Source organism: Pleurodeles waltl, chromosome 3_1, assembly GCF_031143425.1.
Source record: "Pleurodeles waltl isolate 20211129_DDA chromosome 3_1, aPleWal1.hap1.20221129, whole genome shotgun sequence".
Classification (NCBI taxonomy): Eukaryota; Metazoa; Chordata; class Amphibia; order Caudata; family Salamandridae; genus Pleurodeles; species Pleurodeles waltl.
In genome coordinates, this window is record NC_090440.1 from 1,684,714,881 (window position 1) to 1,684,733,885 (window position 19,005).

The window sequence follows — 19,005 nt, forward strand, 5'->3', positions numbered from 1 at the left end:
TTTCGTAGGTAATCGAAGATTAGGGCACACTGCTTTTTTCTTGAAAGGGGAGACACATTTTTTTCTTTTTCCACTTGTTTAATGTTACCGACCCACATTTTATTTAGTAAGTGCAAATAGTGATCTTAAACTGTGGTTGTTTTAGTGATTTGGCCTACAGTTTCAAGTTGAACTTGGGGCTGAGCCCTGTGTTTTTTTCTATTGGTTTAGGTCTTACTTCTTTGTGTTAAGTTGTTTTGAGACAATAGTTTACCTCTAATTCTTTGTTGCTTGTATGTGGTAGTAGAAAACAACTCTCAGTGGGTTTAACATAAATGCGATGTGAAGGAGACCATCAATTTCTAAGCTTGTAAAGTACGGATTTATGCTTTACAATGGTCATCAGGAGAGGCAATCCTCATGTATACCTGGGTGTGTCTCTGCGTACTGGTAAACGGCGGCACAATCATTTGCACTGCTTAACCTGAGCCAGTGGTTTCTGAGGAGCCCCACCAGTACTAGTTTTTAATGACTGGAACTTATTTTCCATCATCAGACTTTTGATCCACAAGAAGAGATAAAAATACAAATGGGAGGGAAAAAAGGACGAAAGAGAGACAGGAAATCAGTGACAAATGGTAAAAGCAGGGATTAAAAAAAATAACCTGCAACAGTTCTGAGTGAGCAGGGCGTGTAGGATGGCATATAAAAAAAAGACATGCACTGGAATAAAATTATGCAGCCTTGGTATTCGGCAATCCCTCTATTTGGAAGCACCAGTCGCAGCTTTAGAGAAAAATTTGGGGCCCCAGCAATTATTCTTTGACAGATTAAGCACTCTTTCTCTGGTATTAGAGCTCCCAGCAGTTGTAGATACATGTTGTACATGGCAAAGCAGTAGCCAGAATCAAACAGTAACTCAGGCCTCCGTATTCAGCCCCCCAGTCACTAACGAGCCAGTTCCTGAAACGTCGTGCATTACTCAGGACATCCACCAGACTTATGTCCGTTCCCAGGAGGTTCTCCAGGAAGAGAACTTCTGTCTTGAAACATCCAGAACCACAGCTGCCTTGCTGGGGGAACAAGAGAAAGTATTACACCATGCCTGATGTTTCTCTTTTCCATCCGAAGAAGGAAAACACGTCCCAGGAGCAAATCTTCTGAAAGAAACGAAAGCTAACCAGAGCCAACTTTTGTATTTTGCATTTCATATGACACTCCTGCTGCTTTTAAGCGCAGTAACCAACCCAATTAAGTGATAAGCAATTAACTCACGTTCAATGGATGGCAGACTAATCTGGTTTACAAGCATTTAAATTTATGAACTGAAAATCATAGTTGACGTTAGCGGTGAGCATTACTTTGCGGAAAAATTACAATGCTGACTCAATCTAGGCACAGATTAAAAAATGTACTTCATACGCGAGGTAGAATTAGCAGTGACAGAAGTTCAGAGAGCTGTCTTGTAGTTTCATAGATGATAAAAAAAGGGACTCAAAGAAGCGCATACTAATAGGGACTCGAGCACTTCCATCAAAATCCACGCGTCCTGTTCTTTTTGTACTGGTATATTTGCTTTCAAAGTACCATAAAACCCTAATCCAGAGAGCAAACAAGAAGCGTATGAATGCACCAGTGATACTGCCCTTGATATAGGAGTGGTTCTTGACAGCACACAGATATTGAATAGAAAATCACTCTAATATGGGAGGAAAGCGTCTCTGCTGAAAACGTGTTTGGAATTGGGACATACTCCTTGGAATGCCCTAGAGTCAACGTTTGGCTAGCCGACGAACCATAGGCCTTCAAACTCTAAGCAACCAGCTTCAAAACAATAAATAAAATCTACTCGACACAAACGGTACTGGAGAGTGAGGTGCTGCAAAAGGCAAACTTCCACTACTTGTTATCGATGTTTAAATAAGAATACCGTGGCTGTCTGTATCTAAAACGGTACCCAGTAGGAATGCTTTTGATTGACACTTGCTCTCATAATTGCAAAACGGTGCTGGGTCTGGCATTGGCCTTTTAACTTTGGTTGCATGTTTGGGTTGCTCTCCATTTGGTGTCGAAGGTCCCGTCGTCTCTTCATTCAAACTGTGGCCCCCCCACTCGCATCACAGGGCTCCGGCGACCAGGCTCTCTTATCTGCTCTTCGTTTTGGTAATATGGATCCCAGGGTGTCCATTAGAAAGTCGAAAATGTTAACAGTGTCTTTGACCTTTGTATCTGGAAACAGTCTAGGACCAGAATCTCTACATTATCCACTCTCTTTTAGTAGGCCCTACGGCTCAACAACATTTTGCCAGGCCAGCCTTGAAAATGGTGGTCTTTAGCTTCATCGGGTTAAAACACAGTGGTTTTTACCTTCCTGGTGAAATGTACATGTCACTTTCTTTTGACCTGCAAATGTGTCAGATCCTTCCAGTACTGTCATAGATAAAAAATAAAAATAAATCCTTGTGCAGCAGCAGTCTGGAAACAGGTGCCTTTTCCAAGGTCAAACAACAACTATAACCCAAAAAGTGTAGTCTGTATTGATGTTTTTTCCCCTTATCAGTACATCAATCTGATGTATGTGATTATGTCAATATATTCCTTAAAAAATATAAGAGGTGTCTATTTACAATAAAAACCCCATGAAGTCACAGTCAAATCCGAGAGATCTTCGCCCCAGATTATAGCACCAGATTCTGCCAAAAATTCCAACAAGAACCTGCAGGACGGACGTGCGGCTGCAGCTTCCAGGCACATGCTGAAGGTGATAAATCAAGTAAAGAGGAGCTGAGCCCAGCTGATGGGTTTCTCTTTCGTGAGAGCACCGCCTCTTACCCCTCCTAATAACTACAGAATTTACCTGTAAACTGGTATGCAGTATGTTACATCCCAAGAAACTTTAGATGGAAGCTAATCTGCGCTATGCTCTCTTAGTGTAGCGCATAGAAATAGGTGTTAGGTTGATGTGAACTTTCACTATGTTAGAAATGTTCATATTATTCACATTGTTAGTTGTGTGTCTCGATGCTGTGTTAATACATGAGAAGTGACTACACAAAATAGATCATGCAACAGAATTAGAATGTTGGAATAAACACTTTTAACCATAAACTGTCTTTTAGTGCAGTGTTCGTGTGTGATCTCCTAAAGGTAAAAATTGGCCTTGAGTTATCACTGCATCTCTGAACCATTTTTACACGCCTTTTAGTAACCTAGACAACACCACAGCAACAAGAAAGTTGTGTGGACGTTGTGTTGGGCTACAACAACCTGGACTTTCACGTTCCAGTGCAGTAGACTAAGCGCAAGTATCCGTGAGTAAGAAAGTCAGGCCTTGTACAACTAAGCCCATCGCCTTATTTTAGGCAACACACCCTGCTCGCTCCTCAGCACCTCCAATGGATGGGCTCTCTGGGGCACCAAGTTAGGTTTTACACAATACTCCCTTTGCGATTTAACATTCTCCAATGCGATGGCTCCTTTGCTGCTCCAGAGTCCACCTCAGACACTCTAGGGAGCTCAACTAATGCACATCAAAGGTAAGTGTTTCCAAAGCAGATCCAGGACAGAAGCCCCTTATGGGGCATAAACTGCGCTCTACAAATACTTTTTCACACACTCTGACATATATTATGTTTATGCATGGCGGCTATGGGCGAACCATGATTCACCATGGGTGGGGTCCATTTAAATGCCAACATGTGCCTATACATGCTACAGTCAACGCCTTTCCAACTATGTGCTCCTACGGACAAAAAGTAACAAATGCAACACTAAGCACTTCATGTCCTCGTATGGGGTCTGAAGCACTAAGTAATACAACTGGGTCTCTGACAAATCGATCTAGGACTTCCAAGGGGGACGGGTCGCAAAGATCTTAATAAACACGAGTACAACAAAAATACGACAACAGATGTCCCACTACAGAGGAGGCAGCACTCATTCATTTACCCATATTATAAATTATTGCCTTGCGTGTGGCTGGTAGCATAAAACAAGAAAGGTTTTAATAAGAATGGTGCTGAACACATTTGTCGCAATTGCAGACTCGACAGCACATGGCACGTTGGATGTCGGACTTTATGAGCATAAAGGTCCTCCCTGGAATGAAAATGTCACTTACCCAGTGTACATCTGTTCGTGGCATTAGTCGCTGCAGATTCACATGTTTGGCACAGTCCGCTGCCTGGTGTTGGGCTCGGAGTATTACAAGTTGTTTTTCTTCGAAGAAGTCTTTTTTGGTCACGGGACCGAAGGACTCCTCCCTCTTTGGCTCCATTGCGCATGGGCGTCGACTCCATCTTAGATTGTTTTCCCCGCAGAGGGTGAGGATGGAGTTGTTTGCTATAAATAGTGCCCATGCAATGGAGTGAATATGTATGTACGTTAAGAGTTTATAATAATTATTTACAAATGTACAGATGTTTAAGATTTATGATCTACTTCTAAACGGCTACAGGCTTCCCGGGGAGGTGGGAGGGTACATGTGAATCTGCAGCGACTAATGCCACGAACAGATGTACACTGGGTAAGTGACATTTTCAGTTCGATGGCATATGTTGCTGCAGATACACATGTTTGGCATAGACTATAAAGCAGTTACCTCCCCTAAAAGCGGTGGTTTAGCCTGTAGGAGTTGAAGTAGTTTGGAATAATGTTCTTAGTACAGCTTGGCCCACTGTAGCTTGTTGTGCATTTAGTACGTCTACACAGTAGTGTTTAGTAAACGTATGAGGCGTAGACCAGGTTGCAGCCTTGCATATTTCGCTCATAGGAATGTTTCCTAGAAAGGCCATTGTAGCACCTTTCTTTCTGGTTGAGTGTGCCTTTGGTGTAATAGGCAATTCTCTTTTGGCTTTAAGATAGCATGTTTGAATACATCTGACTATCCATCTAGCAATGCCTTGTTTAGAGATTGGATTTCCTATGTGTGGTTTTTGAAAAGCTATGAACAGTTGTTTTGTTTTCCTGATTAGCTTTGTTCTGTCAATGTAGTACATTAGTGCTCTTTTGATGTCTAATGTATGTAGTGCCCTTTCAGCCACGGAATTTGGTTGTGGGAAGAACACTGGCAATTCTACTGTTTGATTTAAATGGAATGGTGAGACGACTTTTGGCAGAAATTTTGGATTTGTTCTTAGAACTATTTTATTGTTGTGTATTTGAATAAATGGTTCTTGTATGGTAAATGCCTGTATTTCACTTACTCTTCTGAGGGATGTGATTGCAATGAGAAATGCGACCTTCCAGGTTAGATATTGCATTTCACAGGAATGCATGGGTTCGAAAGGTGGACCCATGAGTCTTGTTAAGACGATGTTAAGATTCCATGAAGGAACTGGTGGTGTTCTTGGTGGTATAATTCTTTTTAGCCCTTCCATGAATGCTTTAATAACTGGTATTCTAAATAGAGACGATGAATGAGTAGTTTGTAGGTAAGCAGATATTGCTGCGAGGTGTATTTTTATAGATGAAAAAGCGAGATTTGCTTTTTGCAAATGTAGTAAGTATCCTACTATGTCTTTAGTAGAGGCATGTAATGGTTGTATTTGATTGGCATGGCAGTAGTAAACAAATCTTTTCCACTTAGATGCATAGCAGTGTCTAGTGGAAGGTTTTCTAGCTTGTTTTATGACCTCCATGCATTCTTGTGTGAGGTCTAAGTGTCCGAATTCTAGGATTTCAGGAGCCAAATTGCCAGATTCAATGATGCTGGGTTTGGATGCCTGATCTGTTGTTTGTGTTGTGTTAACAGATCTGGTCTGTTGGGTAGTTTGACATGCGGTACTAGTGAAAGGTCTAGTAGAGTTGTATACCAAGGTTGTCTTGCCCATGTGGGTGCTATCAGTATGAGTTTGAGTTGGTTTTGACTCAACTTGTTTACTAGATATGGAAGGAGAGGGAGAGGGGGAAAAGCGTACGCAAATATCCCTGACCAACTCATCCATAGAGCATTGCCTTGTGATTCGCGGTGTGGGTACCTGGATGCGAAGGTTTGGCATTTTGAGTTTTCTTTTGTTGCGAACAAATCTATCTGGGGTGTTCCCCAAATTTGAAAGTACTTGTTCAGAACTTGGGGGTGAATTTCCCATTCGTGGACTTGTTGGTGGTCTCGCGAAAGGTTGTCTGCTAGTTGGTTTTGTATTCCTGGAATAAATTGTGCTATTAGGCGAATGTTGTTGTGAATCGCCCACTGCCAAATTTTTTGTGTTAGGAGGCACAATTGTGTTGAGTGTGTTCCTCCTTGTTTGTTTAAATAATACATTGTTGTCATGTTGTCTGTTTTGACAAGAATGTATTTGTGTGTTATTATGGGTTGGAAGGCTTTTAACGCTAGAAATACTGCTAACAGTTCTAGGTAATTGATATGAAATTTTGTTTCGTGTATATCCCATTGTCCTTGAATGCTGTGGTGATTGAGGTGTGCTCCCCACCCTGTCATGGAAGCATCTGTTGTTATAACGTATTGAGGCACTGGGTCCTGAAATGTCCGCCCTTTGTTTAAATTTTTGCTGTTCCACCATAGAAGCGAGAGGTATGTTTGGCGGTCTACCAACACCAGATCTTGAAGTTGACCCTGTGCCTCTGACCATTGTGATGCTAGACACTGTTGTAAGGGTCGCATGTGTAGTCTTGCGTTTGGGACAATGGCTATGCATGATGACATCATGCCTAGAAGTTTTAGCACAAATTTTGCTTGTATCTTTTGGTTTGGAAACATAGCACTTATTACCTTGTGGAATGCCTGCACTCTTTGTGGACTTGGAGTGGCAATTCCTTTTGATGTGTTGATGGTTGCTCCTAGATATTGTTGTGTCTGACACGGTTCTAGGTGTGATTTTGTATAGTTGATGGAAAACCCCAGTTTGTGAAGGGTTTGTATGACACATGTGGTGTCGTTTGCGCATTTTTTTACTGTGTTGGTCTTGATTAGCCAATCGTCTAGGTAAGGGAACACATGTATCTGTTGTCTCCTGATGTGTGCTGCTACTACTGCTAGACATTTTGTGAACACTCTTGGTGCAGTTGTTATTCCGAATGGCAACACTTTGAATTGGTAATGTATTCCTTTGAATACGAACCGTAGGTACTTTCTGTGAGAAGGGTGTATTGGTATATGAAAGTACGCATCCTTTAGGTCTAATGTGGTCATGTAATCTTGCTGTTTGAGCAGTGGAATGATGTCTTGTAGTGTGACCATGTGAAAATGGTCCGATATGATGTAGGTATTTAGTGTTCTGAGATCTAATATTGGTCTTAATGTTTTGTCTTTTTTTGGAATTAGAAAGTACAGGGAGTAAACTCCTGTGTTTTTTTGTTGTACTGGTACTAACTCTATTGCATCCTTTTGCAGTAGTGCTTGAACTTCTAGTCCTAAAAGTTCTAAATGTTGTGGTGACATTTTGCGTGTTTTGGGAGGGATGTTTGGTGGGAATTTGTGGAATTCTATGCAATAGCCATGTTGGATTATTGCTAATACCCAATTGTCTGTTGTAATCTGTTGCCAAGATTGGTAGAATTGGCTTAGTCTTCCCCCCACTGGTGTTGAGTGAAGGGGTTGCGTGACTTGAAAGTCACTGTTTAGGTGGAGGTGTTTTTGGAGTTTGGAATCTTCCCCTACTCCTTGGGAATTGACCCCCCCCTATATCCCCTGAAACCTCCCCTTTGGAAGGAACCCTGATATGGTGTGGTTCTTGTTTGTTGGCTGGTGGTGTCTGTGGGTTGGCCACGAAACCCCCCTCTAAATGGAGTTTTTCTAAAAGAGCCTCTGCTCTGCGGGGAGTAGAGTGCGCCCATGGCCTTGGCCGTGTCCTTTTTAAGTTTTTCAATGGCTGTATCCACTTCAGGGCCAAAAAGTTGTTTTTCGTTGAAGGGCATATTAAGGACAGCCTGCTGGATTTCAGGTTTGAAGCCTGAAGTGCGGAGCCAAGCGTGTCTCCTTATGGTGACAGCAGTGTTGACTGTTCTCGCTGCAGTATTGGCTGCGTCCAGTGAAGAGCGGATTTGATTGTTTGAGATCGTTTGTCCCTCTTCAACTATTTGCTGCGCCCTTTTTTGGTATTCTTGGGGAAGATGGTCTACGAGAAGTTGCATCTCATCCCAGTGAGCGCGGTCATATCTGGCCAGCAGCGCTTGAGAATTTGCGATGCGCCACTGGTTGGCTGCCTGTGATGCTACTCTTTTTCCTACCGCATCAAATTTTCTGCTTTCTTTGTCCGGAGGTGGGGCGTCGCCAGATGTATGGGAATTTGCTCGTTTGCGAGCTGCCCCTACTACTACGGAGTCAGGTGGTAACTGCGAAGTAATAAACACTGGATCTGTGGGTGGTGGTTTGTATTTTTTATCCACCCTTGGGGTGATGGCTCTTGATTTTACGGGCTCTTCAAAAATTTGTTTTGCGTGCCGTAACATCCCCGGTAGCATTGGGAGACAGTGATATTGGCTATGTGTAGCCGAGAGGGTGTTAAATAAAAAATCATCCTCTATAGGATCTGAATGCAGTTGGACATTGTGGAATTCTGCAGCCCTAGCCACCAGTTGTGAGTATGAGGTACTGTCCTCTGGCGGTGACGGCTTTGTGGGGTATGAATCTGGATCATTGTCCGGCACTGGGGTGTCGTATAGGTCCCAAGCGTCTTGATCCTGATCATCTTGACTTATGGTAGTTTGCGCTGGTGAGTGCATTTGTGGCGGTGTTTGTGCCGGCGATGCCTGTTGTAGTGGAGAGGGCGGAGGCGTGACTTTTTTAACCACTTTGGCTTGTGGTTGTGCGTCATCCTTGAGGAGACTGATCCTTCTTTTCCTCATTATTGGGGGAAGGGTTGATATCTTCCCTGTGTCTTGCTGGATGTACAGTCTCTTTTGTGTGTAGTCTGATTCTACACTTTGGAGCTCTTGTCCAAATCTGTGCATCTGGCCACTTATTCCTTGTTCCTCTGAGTAGGATGAAGGTGTGGTATTTTTCGGCGACGAGAGAGAATCTTTTTTCGGTTTCGGCACCGACAGAATTTTTGTTCCTTTCGGCATGGATTCTCGGTGCCGATGTTTTTCGGTGCCGGTATGTTGTTTTTGTCTCTCGGAGCCGCTTTCTCGGCTCCGAGGTTGCTCCATGGCGGTCTCTCGACCGGAGTCGGGTGTCTTCGCTATGGGCGTGCCCTTTTTCGGCGCCTTCGACGGGTCGCCTGTTTTATGGGTCGAGCCATGGCCTGTTGGCAGTGGCGTCCCCTGGGCTTTCGTTTTGTCGATGGTTTTACTTTTCGACGTCTTACTCACAGTTTGTTGCTGTTGTTCGATGTCGGAGTCTCCGGATTCTGATTCCGGAACCGAGAATGTTTCCTCTTCGTCGTCGAAACGTTGTTTTGTCGGCGTGGACGCCATTTGTAGACGCCTGGCTCTTCGGTCCCGGAGTGTTTTTCTGGACCGGAAGGCTCGACAGGCCTCACAGGTATCCTCCTTGTGCTCGGGGGACAAGCACAAGTTACAGACCAAGTGCTGATCTGTATAAGGATACTTACTGTGACATTTTGGGCAGAAACGGAACGGGGTCCGTTCCAACGGCTTCGATGTCGCACCCGGTCGGGCCGACCAGGCCCCGATGGGGGAATCGAAGCTACCCCAAAGTCTTCCGATGATCGGTGTCGATGTACCTAACTATCCCGATACCGAACGGAACAATACCGACGCTTTCTTCCGAGATTCTGACTAACTTTCCGAACCGAAACACGGAGCGAAAAGGAATACGTCCGAACCCGACAGCGGAAAAAAACAATCTAAGATGGAGTCGACGCCCATGCGCAATGGAGCCAAAGAGGGAGGAGTCCTTCGGTCCCGTGACCAAAAAAGACTTCTTCGAAGAAAAAAAACTTGTAATACTCCGAGCCCAACACCAGGCAGCGGACTGTGCCAAACATGTGTATCTGCAGCAACATATGCCATCGAACCTCAATTTTCATCCGTTTAATATTTACAGATTGTAACGAGCATCGAGCGGGTGGTTTAAGAGGTGGATAAATGGCTGAAGGTATGATCAGTGTTTTTCCAGAGAGATTAGGGTTTATCTGCCTACCCTTTATGATTGCCATTATATTGGCACATCACTTCTTTTTCCACATCCAGCTCCCAGTAAAGGGACTCTGACTTCTCCAGGGTGGGAGGAACTGATAAAGTAAATGGGTGTAAAGTAGCGCTGAGGAGTGGTTGAGGCACCCACTAAATCCTAAAATCTGTTTATTGCATTTTTGGTTATCTAAAAAAGGTATCTTTCTTCCTTACTAGAACTTAAAACCTTGAATCCTTCAACAACTCACAGAAGAGCAGCATGACAACGTTGCTAAGACATCTCCGGGGCAGCAGACAGATTCCCCTAGAACACATTTTACACAGGAGAGGGCCACTGCAGCATTAGTGATCCAGAGCAAATAAGTCACCTTCTGCTTTGTTTGATGTCTCAAGCTGATGCTCAGTGCAAGGCCTGCATTTAGCTTGAGAAGGATTTTAAAGCTCTAAAGCCAATGCAAGCATTTTGAAAGAGGAAAATGAAGGTTTTAAAGGGGATTTATACAGTATTCAACAGTTTGGAAAAGTCACGGGAGACGTTTAATTATGAGTTTGTGAAATTACCTGCAGAAAGAAGATTCCCTCTGTCTAGGGTGTTTCTACTGTTTCAGGAATTTGGAGCCGACACCATGGCTTTTCCAAATTGTCCAACAGATTTTTGCTGGCATTTTGATCCTTCATGCACCAGAGACTGCAGTTAATAAACGTGGGTATCAATTGAACAAGATATATTAATACAGAGGGTGTAATAATTCTGAAGGCTGTTGAATTACCAGTTGTTGGCTTTAAATCATGTTGCGTCTTGTGAGTAAAGTCTAAAGATGAAGTTCAGAGATAATGGCTGAGGGAGGTGCCCACTTCCTTATGATGTATGTAATACGTTTGAGAGAAATAAGAACTAGAGATTGCTGCAACACCATTCGATGCTAGATCACTAGGTAAATAACAACGACCCAAAACACCTAATTTTCAAGGTGATTTCTAGTGGATACAAGATCATTTGGCAGGGGTTGACCTACACCTTCACTGAAATGACACCCTCCAAACACTTTCCAAACAGCAGCGAAAGGAGCAGAGAGAATCAAAGTGGGGAGGGGTGGAATCAGAGGAAATCTTTGAGACTGAGAGACAATATAATCTTGAACGTGATTTGCATCTTCTTCAGAAGCATGTGATGACTAACTGTACAGGGAGATAAACTCCTGGCCGTCAACAATGAGAACAGCAGTCTTCTGAATGCCATGCATGACCCACATTAAGGAGACAGGGATGCCTAAATGCCTTTGATCTAGATGTGCCAATGGCATGAACGGATAAGCTCCTGCGGCAATCTGAGCAGCATCAGTTTCCAGATTTGAAGAGACAGAAGGTGCTGGCGATCATAAACTAGACCGATCACGGTCAAATCTTTCACAAGAGGAAATCAATATTGTTAATTTTAGCTGACTGCCGCGATAAGACGAGCAGACACACAACCAACAAGCATTAGCACAACCAACAGGTTGCATCTGGTAGACCTACTAACTTTGCCTATGCCTGTTGGTGAGCCAGTGCAGCATGTCCAACATTTCAAATAAATATAAATTTTAAAGGACGTGATGATGCAGCTGATCACTTCATATTCTAGGTGTGCACAGGTATCATCCCCATACACGCCTACACAATGATGTAGGCATCTTCATATATTACTATTTACTGATCAAATATGCATCTGTAAATAAAAAAATATATATATAAAAATGAAGTCAGGGGAAGGCGATTTCTAGGCAGAAGGGCCGTCAGCAATTTACTGCTTGGTCCTTCCAACAATAAAAAAATAAATAAAAAAATGACCAAGCAGGTGGAGGGAGAACAGCAGGAAGTAGGTGGGTGTGGAAAGCAATGTGGAGTGGCAAGTTAAGGAAAAAGCATCACTCCAGGGAGAACACCACAATGGGCGGGGAAACACACAAGGTAGAAAGTAACAGGTCACCGGGGAGGTTGGCAAGGAGAAGAAGCACACAAGACAGAGTTTGCAGGACACGAGGGAGACAGCAGCATGAAGGAGTGGATATTTGGGGTGGGGTTGGGAGGGGAGGTAGAAGCACAAGAGGGAGGGAGTTGGAAAACACATGCACTCTCATGCCTTGCTAAATCGAAAGCAGAAAAGTAGTTACCTAAAAGTGAGCATTGGAATAATAGCAGCCAGCCAATCAGAGACGGTAAAGAGGCTATGCTAAAGGAGAGACAAAAACAAGATGAACAAGTTGGGACAAGGTAAGTCATCAAATAGGAAGCTAGCAAATGAGAGTATGCTTTAGAGTTCATACATGTGACGTGTGTTTGAAATGTATCATGAATATGGGTGAGCACAGTACCTAATGTTGATGTAGATGACCACAGTACCAGGTTCCCCACTGGGGGGGAAGCAAGTGATCTTAAGCTGATTAACTGTATTTTCCTAGGACTCCATTTCCTTATTGGGAGAATTAAGAGAAAGGCAAAGAGAGAGCTGGAGAGACAGGCTCTCAGTATGCATCAGATTCAGTTAACAAGCTCTGTCAACCCCAATAGGTCTCAAACGGTTAATGCATGTTTTGTCAAAATTCTTGCAAACATTATTGCTTAGTAAGCGTGAATCTGAAAGAAAAAAGACTGACTAAAGGCAAAACTATTTTTGAAGCTTTAAAAAGCACACACTGTGGTAGCTCACCCTGGCACTGAAGTGCATTACTTTGTATGTGGATGTGCTTTGTGTGAAAGAGCAGAACACTGTTGCTCACAGTCAAGTTAGCCAAAGGGTAAATTGGGCTGGCCCACTGCCAGATGCTATATACTTTACTTTTCATAGTTTTACTTTCTCATATTGCATGTTATTCCATAAAGTCACCTCAAACTAAATTCTAAAATCCTACATGAAACTCTGACTGTGACAACTCTCAATTGTTCCCTCTTCTTTCGTTCGAATGATCCCGTCCTTACCTAAATCCCCTGCCTGCCTCCTCATTCTGAGTATACCGCCTACTGTAAAAGCTGCATGCCTGTTTCCCTTAATCTCCTTCATTGTATTTCTATAATCACCTGCACCTCATTTAATAAATCCCAACTATCCCTCTTTCAAACCATATCCATATATCATAACAATACCTAATTTCATCTGGTTCATCTAATCATCCTACCTTCTACTGGCAAGAAATCCCATACCCCCAACTGAGGATCAAACTGCATTCCTATTAATCCAATCTACTTCAAAGGAAGAAGATCAAATACTTGTAATGACTTTCTTGAGAGCACAAACCTGATACCAATACCCTACAATAATCAAAAAGCTCTGGATTAACCACTAGCCTTGGTTTGACAAGTAGCCTTCTACTCATGGTAAAGCACTTCAACACCTAAATCCAATTACAATCCAAAGTAATTTAAAAAGATTTAAATGTCGCCTGCTACTTTAAGTCAGTATGTTAAAATACCAATCATTTATCTGTTGAAGCGCAAGAAAAACTTCTGCAGAATAGACATGGAATAAAAGCAAGGGAAAAACAGTGTGACTTCTTGATACCCCAAGAGACAGAATTTGAAGGTGACCCCAAAATAACAATGATTCTGGGTATGCAGGATTACGAACACCAGTGATGACAACTAAGAAGTCAGTTCTCAATCGGACAAGACATTTTCTAGATCAATCCACAAGGTGGCCGAACAACGCAAAGCATATGAATCAACGAAAGAGCTCAGCTGCTAAACACATGTTCACTACCCAACCAGCTAGTAACACACTACACCAATAATGAAGCTGGTCACAACTAGAATTGAATGCAGCAATATAAGGGAGCAGCAGCTTCTCTGGATAAAGAAAAACATACTGCTACTATCATCCACTGAGCTCTAAGACTACCAACCAGTCTTCAAAAACATGAAACTGAAACAATTCTTATCCAAAAAGTCTCAAACTGAGCTATGCCACCACATGACAGAAATCCACGAGAAACACTACTGCATCTAATTTCCTATGAAAATGTATGTACGCCGTTCTGGAATACTGCAACCTCCGGGTGTTGTGCTAAGGGCTCTCCAAAGAAAGGGGGCTAAGTTTATTGAACGCATTGCCAGCGTTTTGAAGGGGATTATATACTCCTACAATCTGCATAGGAAACAAAGTTCCTGGGTGTTTAGGGATGGGGGCAGGAGAGGAAACAGCTGCTGTCTCGAAATATTAATGCTAGAAGACCTCATATCGCTGGTGGCTTTGATACCACCACGAGACTGCTGCTATAAACCTGTATACACATTAAAACACATTTGGTTTTAAAATAAAATAATGAAAAAGAAAACAAAACTGGGCAAAATAGTGATAGTTCACAAGTATGTCTTGTGGTGCTAAGAAGGTGTAGGTGAGGAAACAGGCAACACAGATCTTACAGCACCAGCAGAATCAATCATATTTGACAAAAGAGTTATGAATGCTTTTCGAATGACAGTGCACATCCCTAAGCAATGGAATAATCTCCTACCCTTTCAATGTAGATATGATGGTCTTTAACCCATCGTTCCTCTGCCTAAACAGGGCAGTGGTGATTCCGGATGCTGTACAACTTTTCAGGCTGTTGGACATGCATATTCTCCTTTAAATGGGGCTTCAAGAATCCTTGACATGATTTTAAGATGTCGAAAACTCCCACCTGTCACCAATGGCCAGGTTCTCCACAAATTTACATTTTATTAATGGGTCACAATGAGGAGGTTAATGATTCAACAGGCAGGAGGAAGAAGTGGGTCTTTTTCGGTTAGGATGTTTAACAGCTGTTGGGTAAGAGGAAATATCTAATGACATTTGGAGAACCAAGTTATTTCACAGAAGTGACTTTTGAAGCCATTCCAGTTGAGTGGCACTATTGGTGGAATATGCTTGGAGAGCGATTAATGTCTTCATGTCAGGATTATACCCACATCAGCAAAATCTCCAATCTTTCCATCAGGCTCCATAATGGTTAACTCTGAAACTGTGATACTGCAGATGTATTGATCTTGGACAGACAATTTGATTTTGATGGGTTAAACGTATATATGGTCACTCCAGGAATTTCAGATTTCCACTTAGAGCTTTTTCAAATACCTCCAGATTTGGGACTTCTTGCTTTATGCTTAACTTGAAAGAAGAATTCTAGGGGATTCCGTATATTAAGGCACACAGCAGTTTGAGCATCCTACCGACTGGCAGATAGATAAAATTCATTAGGCTTTAAGAAAAAGCAAGTAATAGCTGCTAACTTCAGCATCACTGAATCAATATTCTCATATAAAGAAGTGGGGTTAATATGGAAGCTCGAGATGCCTGAGCTGGAAATCTCCTCATGCCAATCCATGGCATTAACATGCAGGATGCCCCAAAGTTCAGGGATACTAGGAGATTTAGTGGAAGTTAAATTTGATAATCCAATATCCTGTTTACATGCGTCTAAAGATATTGAGAACGTGATACCATGTCAGGTATTCCCCCCCCAACTGACTTTTCAATTGATTCATTAATGTCAACCAACAACTTTTAATGCTCAAATTGGGAATGTTTGGAAAATCACAAAAAAGATGACTATAGCAAGTAAATACATTTTTTTTTATTTGCAAGGGATTATCCATTCATATTCAAGTTCTGCAAAATAGAAAACAATGAGAAAATGGTGACATTTCTAAAATGCCCCACGTTTTAATACATCGGCAAAAAAACCTTTTGTATTAATAGTGGTTTTTACTTTTTTTTTTACTGCAGGTCTTCTATCTTTTGACTGCCTAGTTCTGTCCTGTAAAGAAAGTGTAAGGGGAAAGAGCTGCGAAAATGCATCTCCAGGTTGCAGTAGCACTTGTGCCCTGGTATACTTGAAATGCTGTAGCTGACATTATAAAAACGCTGGCAGTATGAGACAATTTATAAAGTTAATTTATTTTTTAACATAACTGTATGTTTATATTTAGATTACGGGAACAAAAGGCGAATTAAAAAAAAAGCAACTCTTTATTTTACAACCCGGAGAAGATATTTTGTTTGTTTCAATCGAGGTCTGAAATACAAAACTACAAAATTAATCTGGCAATGCTGTGCTCCCTGGGTCCCTGTCGTTAAAAATAAAGGTGGGGGAAAGTAAATCCATGACTGCTACAACATAACACCGAACAATCACACAGTTGGCATTATAATGAAATTTGGACATTAAAAGGAGTTCTTACCTGATTAAGGTTCTGAAGCGAGTTTCTGATGTCATGGAGTACTCTTCGTAGCTGCATTTCAATCGCTGAGGGTGGATTCACGGAACCATGAGCAGAACATGTTCGCGGATGTCCACCAAACCTTTGCGAATAGTGGCAACTGAAAGGAGAGACTAGGGCATTGCAGGAAGCTCCAGGGATGCTTTGGGTGCTCCATGTTCTTGCGTGTTCACAGAGGGGTCGGTCTTGCCAGTCAGAATGTACAGAATGGAGAGAGCATGACGAGTGAGATCTGTGAGATGGTGCATGAAGAGAGCATGGCTGGGATCTTTGAGGAGATTGGTCCCCCATTAGATGGCTGAATCCATCAATGCTAACGGAGTTCTGCTTTCTTACAGGTGGAGAGGCCACCTTTGTAGATTTATGCTCGGGTGGATTTTCTTGGATTAGTCCTACATCAGCATTCTCCTCCTCCTCCTCCTCCTCCTCCTCTGGGGTATATTTGTATGTGAAAGAAGGGGGGCTGCAGAGCGTAGCTTTTCCTGAAGACAAGCGAACACTGACTGAAGACACAACTCTAACCGGACTGAGTAATGCGGTCGGCAAAGACTGAGTCCTCCTTAGTGGATACCCAGACTCCGCATACTGAGTTCTCCTTCTTAGGAGGTCTTTCGCACTTATCATGCTGCGTCCAACTCTAGAACTAGACGTTTCCGATGCAGTGCTGACCTTCAACTGAGCTCTTTGCAAAGCATTAGCCACCCGCTCCAAAGGAGAAGATTCTGCGTAGGCAGATCCAGACCCACAGTCACTCATAAAATCAGAAAAGCTATCTGTGTTCTCGGAAATATGGTGCGTTGCATATGGTGCAACTTCAGAGTTAAGGATATTCTCTACATCGCCCTCGTCTGTACCTTGTTGCTGTAAATCTGAACCTTCACCCTCTAAAGAATCCTCTTCGCTTTTGGGCACCTCAGCATTTTTCTCAGCATCCTTCGATGTCTTGGGTGGTTTACTCTCCTCCTCATTTGTACCTTCAGTGTCAGACGCTGGGAAAAAAGTAGGTTTTTGGACTGTTGGGTCAAAAGGCGTTAGGAACTCATCTTCTTCGTATTCCTGGAAGTCTGGCTGTTCTCTTGCTACAGGCGTCATGAGGTCATCTACAGTTGATGTTACTGTGTTTTCACTGTCACAGCTATCCGCACTGCTTCCCATATCCCTGATGAGATCATGAACCTAAAAAACATTAGCAAAGGAGGATGCCTTGTTAATACAAACAAACGAGTAATCTAGCAGCACAGAAATTATCAGCTAGATTTCTCTCTTTTGGGAACTTGCAACAGAAATGTAAATGCGTTGACTAATCCAATCATTCTTCTCTTATCTGGTATCAACCTAGCCACTATGACAAATACTGGGCGCTGTTTCTCCACCAAACAGAGTGATACCATTCACTTCCAGTTCAGAGACAGATAACAGCAGACATATTTTTTTTATGTTTCCGCCTTATGCAACCTCACTATCAGCCATCAATTCAACAATATGCGCTCTGTTAACATCATTTGACTTAAAAAAATAAAATAAAATAAAAAGTGTAGTACATTTACACTTTTTAAAATGAAGTGCATTAAAAGGGCAGTTGTCTATCCTAAAGGTGAATTAGAAGATAGTTTTTTTTTTTTTCTTTTTTTTTTTTTACACACTCATATTATCAACAACCCTCACCCAAAGAGCCTGTAATTATCCAAAGAAGAACAGAATATGAACTGATGTGGCTGAGTGTCCACTCATGCTACCCAATCCTTTTCTTTAGAGGGAATAACAGATTTTACATTCTGGTTTAAACGTAACTCTCCTTCCAACCTCTCTCCTCAAAAACAGAATTTCCTCTGTACCCTTTATAAATGACCTATTCAGAGGTCACTCGACTGACGATTTTCAAAAACTCTATTCCAAATTCTAACTCATCTACCCATCTATGATAAGAACTGGGCTCACGACACACATAGAATCCAGGCGTTCTCAGCATATTTGGTGGACAAAACGTGACTGCAATTAGGTTTAGACAACTGGTACAAATTACATATTTTCTAGGAAACTTGCCCATGCTATTCAAAATAAACAATGCACAGGATTTTATTATTGAAAAAGAAGTTTACAAACCTTCTTGAAAACACAAGTCTGATCAGATCTAAAAACCTAGTGGTCTTAGGATAAGGTATTTGTCTCACCCACAACCTTTGAAGACCAAATCCATTTTTAGGTCTCATCTACAGGGAGCTTCTAGGGTCTGTTGTTTAGTACCTTTGGCATAAAATACCAATACATAGCGTGGGATTTTCATGGGTTAGCTTTCATGTTAATCTCATTTGCTTTCTTCTCAATCAATAGCTTTCCTTCCCCTTCTTTTGTGTGTCCCTCCCTTGGCCTGTTGCTTTGTTACCATCCTTTAAATTTAATGGCTATCCTTTGCGAGTTCACATCAGGGAACTACCTTTTAGGGCGAGCGTAAGCGTTCAACCTCTTGTATACTTTTAAGTATACTTCTTCTGTGGGCCTCCAGCTATTTCATTTATTCATTTCAGTGTCATTTAAAAATCCTTGCTTGCTAGTGGTCAGTCATGCCTCTTTGTCCCTCCTGCTTCTGTGTGGGAGCAGGGCCCAACTACAGTATAATTATGCTTTGTCCTGTTTATTTAATCTGTAGGGGACTTATTTCACTTTATTTCCTGCTCCTGTCCAGGGAGGCTCACCTTTTCATTTGCAGAGCAGTGTTCCTTAGAGTTTAGCTGT

The 19,005-nt window shown here is 42.3% G+C and overlaps 1 protein-coding gene across 1 annotated transcript in view; it reads right to left on the minus strand.

The window, feature by feature from the left end:
- ITPRID2 (ITPR interacting domain containing 2) overlaps nt 1–19,005 on the minus strand; it is a 179,767-nt gene that overhangs the window by 52,386 nt on the left and 108,376 nt on the right. Inside the window, exon 12 of the mRNA XM_069225457.1 lies at nt 16,234–17,448. Coding sequence (XP_069081558.1) covers nt 16,234–17,448 — 1,215 coding nt within the window. The remainder of the gene's footprint in view (nt 1–16,233; nt 17,449–19,005) is intronic.